Source organism: Malurus melanocephalus, unplaced genomic scaffold (assembly GCF_030028575.1).
Source record: "Malurus melanocephalus ecotype Western Australia unplaced genomic scaffold, MMel_1.1 scaffold_1089, whole genome shotgun sequence".
NCBI lineage: Eukaryota > Metazoa > Chordata > Aves > Passeriformes > Maluridae > Malurus > Malurus melanocephalus.
Genome location: NW_026624321.1, coordinates 18395 through 22747, shown reverse-complemented (window position 1 = coordinate 22747; position 4353 = coordinate 18395). Strand labels below are relative to the sequence as shown.

Genomic DNA, 4353 nt, shown 5'->3' with positions numbered 1-4353 from the left:
AGGCTCATTCAGAGCACTGCTCCTCCTCGGTGGCGCGGACAGGAGCAGCCGGTGGCACCCGCGGGGGACAGGGGTGGCCGGTCCGTGTGCCCGCCGAGGGTGCGATGGGATGGGATGGGATGGGCTGGGATGGGACAGAACGCCCCTTTGGCACCCTGTCCAGGGGACGGAGCCGGCCCAGGGGATGGCTCTGCTCATTGCTGCACTTTAAATACCTTCACACGGAGTCCAGCCGCTGCGGCTCGCTCAGAAAGCTTCACCTGCTGGAGTGGAGTGTCCTCCCTGGGCAGGCGCTGCTGCTTCTGCAAGATGGACTCACAGCACAGCAAAATGAACGGTGACCTTTTCCAGGTGAGTGGTGGCGGCTCTGCCTGCTTTTTGAGGAGGTCCTGCCTCACTCCTGCTCTTGCAAATCTTGCCCTCCCCTCTCTGACCCAAGAGGGGAACAGTCCAGGTGGCCTGTCCTGGTGTTTTGTGGTACCTGAGCACTTCTGGCAGCTTCTCAGTTGTTAATTGTGCTCACAAAAGTGCAACGAACATTGCAGCAGTGTCCTTGCATGCACAGCAAAGAGACAAAAAAATCAGAAAAGACCAGCAGCTTATTAGAGGTCTGAAATGTGTGTGATGAAAGAAAGCTGTCTTCTTTTGTTAAAGGAAAACAGATAAAGTTATGTGGTCTTCTGGTGGAGCTTTTTGTTAAATTTTGGGACTCTTTGGTGTCCCCTTTTTAAATGTTTACTGACTGGCTTTGAACTCTTTGCTTTGGGAAACACAGGAAAAAAGCCCTGAGGTTTGTGGCTTTCAAATACTGGCACTGATGTCACGGCAGGGACAAGTGACACAACCTGAGGACAGCGTGGTTAATTATTAGGASCAAATTCTGCACTTGTGTGTCCTATGCACTGCTGCTGAAGCCAGAGACCAGCTGCATGAGATGTGCAAAAAATGGGCTTCTGTTTTTTTTATAAGAGCAGAGATGCCAAGGAATTTTGTGTTCCTACTGTTTGTGTGCTGAGGTCGAGCTCCCACAACACTTCTCTGGGCTCTCACCTTGCTACTTATCCAAGTTCTGTMGTTTCTTGGTTCCAATGACATCTTTGGAGATCAGCATTTAAATACCTTAAGAAATCTGACTTGGAAAAGAGTTCGATGTTCACCAGTAACTTAGAAATATTTTCATTTGGATTATTTTTTCCCTTTTTCTTTCCCCCAGTAAGTCTGAACTTTACAACACTGAGGTGGAAATTTTGTATCCCTGAAACTCCAAGAAAAAACTTCCTCTGGCTTTAMCAGTGTTGGAATTCACTCTGAAGTGCTTTAGCTAAATGGATTAGAAGGCTGATGGGATTATRGTATTGACCCCTAGTACTGCCACCTGTTTCAGAAAGGCAATATCAATCTGTGTTCAAAAGGGTTAACTAAAAATGCAGWTTTGTGCTCAGGTAAACCTATCCTKGCATCTACATACCACTTTCTTTGAGATTGTGTTTGGTCCAGGAATGGTTGTTCATGCTTATCAAGCGGTTATTGTTTTACTTCCTGGAAGAAAATTGGAGCTGAATTTATTCCACGCTATTTTTATGTCACGTATATGAATCATAGAGACAATATCTAAATGCAATAAAATGATTTCTTCAACTCTGAATCATGATCACAACGATAGCAGGAGAGCAGAACTWCCCCAAAACTGCAATTCCTCCTCATGTGTCGAGGAACAAGAAACCAGAATTTGAAATGAGGATGGAAAAACTGATCAGCAGATAAAATTACACACAGGTATTAAAAAAGCTCAGCAATAACTGAGTGCCTGAGTGTGAGCTGCTGTGTTTCACCTCCAGGGCACGTGCTGAGGTTTGTTGTGTGCAGTGATGGATGATGGACACTGCCTCTATTTCGATTGAGAAGAGCTGGGTACCAGGAAAACAATCATTTTAGTCTTCTTCCCCCTGGCAGTTAAAAATGCCACCTCAGTGACAGGCTCAGGCACGAGCTGGTGCTGGTTAAAACACCTTCCAGTGAGCTGAATTTATATGCAGATGTGCAAGAAATTAAACAAATATGAGGCTGTTTAGAGCATCACTCTTTCTGCAGAGTGTCTTTCTTTTGAGCACCAACATAAATCAATTTACAAGAGTGAGAAAATGACTGAAGGCAGATGGTCTCAAAAAATCAACACTAGTGGTCAAATCAAGACTTCCAATGAGTTTGGAAAGGTTTTAAAATTAATTTAATTGTACAAAGAAATCGATTATTTTCATCAGAACTACCTTGCAGGCYTTAAACTTTGCCTTATATCCCCTGCAAGTATCCAAATCACAAACTCTTCATTTGTCACTCAGAGTCAAGTCAATCTGTTGTGTAATTTGACTTGGTGAGAATATTTTAAATATGCAAATGCACGTCTTCTAGAACACTTTCACTACAGACAGCACAACACAAAATCTCCATCCATYGCACAGACCCTGGTGGAGCCCAGCTCTGTCCTTGGGATCAGTTTTGGCTGCTGTGGGTGAAAACAGAAGGGAAAAGCAATGCATGGGCAGTATTTGAGGTGACAGTTTTGAGGTCACACTGTCATGAAGTTTCAATACTAGAGACATTTTGTTTTGATTTTTGCCAGACTCCTGTCATTGCTTTCCCTCGTGGTTGCAGGAGGTGTAAATGGGTTTCATTATCCAGCTGACACAACACTTGCAGCAGCTTTTCCTCCTGGTGCTTTCCTTGTAAGAGCTGGGCAGTCTCCCTGGCTGGATGAGGGCTCAGAGATGCTGCAGGAGGTGTGACAATCAAACAGGTGGAAATCTCCCTTCTGGTGCACAAAGCCTACACTTCCACTGCAGTGCCCACCAGAGCTCCCTCATAAAGCTGGAACACATCTGGAAAACCCTGTGCAGCCTCTGRAAACAAAGCCAGATAGAAAAATGTGTGGCCAGCTTGTAGCAGCAACCTTGGAGGCAGCCTGGGACACAGAGTGAAGAATCAGCAATTTTTAATTTTACAAAAGAAAACAGCTCTGCCTCAGGACATGCAGTCCCACCAAGAGCTTTATGGCTCCAGGGCAGCTGGATTTGATTATTAATTTGTTTCCACAAAGACTACATTTACTGAGGACAATATTTGGGAACTGAGGCTATTTGTACTCTGATTTATATGTTCAATTAAGCAATAGCCATAATGAGGGTTGAAATACAGATTTTCATGAGGAATGATTGAGTGGGTATCTTGATTTGAGTTTTGGCCCAGGATTTGTTACTCCAGGAACTGATCTGTGTGGCAGATGGGTGGTGTGATCTTCGAAATACCAACCACAGGCAATTTGTCTGAGGCCAGCAGATGTTAAAAAAAAAAAGAAACAAACAAACAAGTAAGACATTAATTTGGACCCCCAAAAGTTTGTGATGGTTGCGCATCAAATTTGCTCTGATATCAGAAAAATTAAGAGATTCTTGAAATGTCAGCAGGCATTTACCTGCTGTGTCAAGCACACAGAGAGATTTTTAAGATCTCCCTTCACTCCAGGGCTCAGTTTCTTTTTTCTGAAGTGGCTCTTCCCTGCTTAACAGGGCTTTTGTGGAAAGAAACATATGTAGAGTCATGCAAAGACATTCCAGTAATGAGAACCATGAAAATAATGAAAAGAAACCTTTGAGAACACTGGAAATTGCCTTTTGGAATTTGCAGAGCAGAAAGATCAATAAGAGAAAAGGAACAAACATAAATGAAAACACATCTCGCCCTGAGTCTTTACTCATTATGGGATTTAGGGAGGATTTAAGTGTTTGCTTCAATGTTTTCCTTATTTTTTTTATATTTTTTTTTTTTATTTTCTGTGTTCCATGCTGTTATTTTGTTTTTAAATCACCTTCCACATCCCTCCTGTGAATGCTGCACAGAGCTTATCCACATTGTTCTGCTTAATTCTGAGTGCTGATGAACAGAAAACGCGAGGGAAGGACTGAAACCAAAGTGCAGAAATGTTCCCAGTCGTCCCTGAGAGGTGAAGAGAGGCAAAGACATTAAGCTGCTGAAATTTTTGACTACCTTGATGATATTTTTGATGTTTTTGACCACCTTTCTCTGACAAAGGCTCTGGTTTGAGAGAAGGGATTTGTGTCCCCACCACCATAAATTCAGATTTGCTCAGCCTCTGGCAGCAGCAGTTGTTTTTATTCCCACTCAGAGCTGTTTYACATCATTTTTACATTGCTGATGCTGTGCAAAAGGGAAAAGGAGGAAGGCAAAACTCACTCCCAGGGTGAATGTTAATATATTTTTGTGCTATATATATTTGTTTGTATATATTTGCTATATATATTAACATTATATATATATATAAAATGTTAATATATTTTT

General features: G+C 42.6%; 1 protein-coding gene across 2 annotated transcripts in view; it reads left to right on the top strand.

Annotated features, from left to right (window-relative positions):
* Positions 1–224: 224 nt before the first annotated feature.
* LOC130586162 (phenylalanine-4-hydroxylase-like) overlaps positions 225–4353 on the top strand; it is a 22517-nt gene continuing 18388 nt past the window's right edge. The window contains exon 1 of one of the 2 annotated variants that reach the window (XM_057386881.1): positions 225–351. In XM_057386881.1, the coding sequence (XP_057242864.1) occupies positions 310–351 (42 nt within the window). In that variant the 5' untranslated portion in view covers positions 225–309. Of the gene's footprint in view, positions 352–1321; positions 1443–4353 lie in introns of those variants that run through there. The other variant, XM_057386882.1, reaches the window with a different exon arrangement.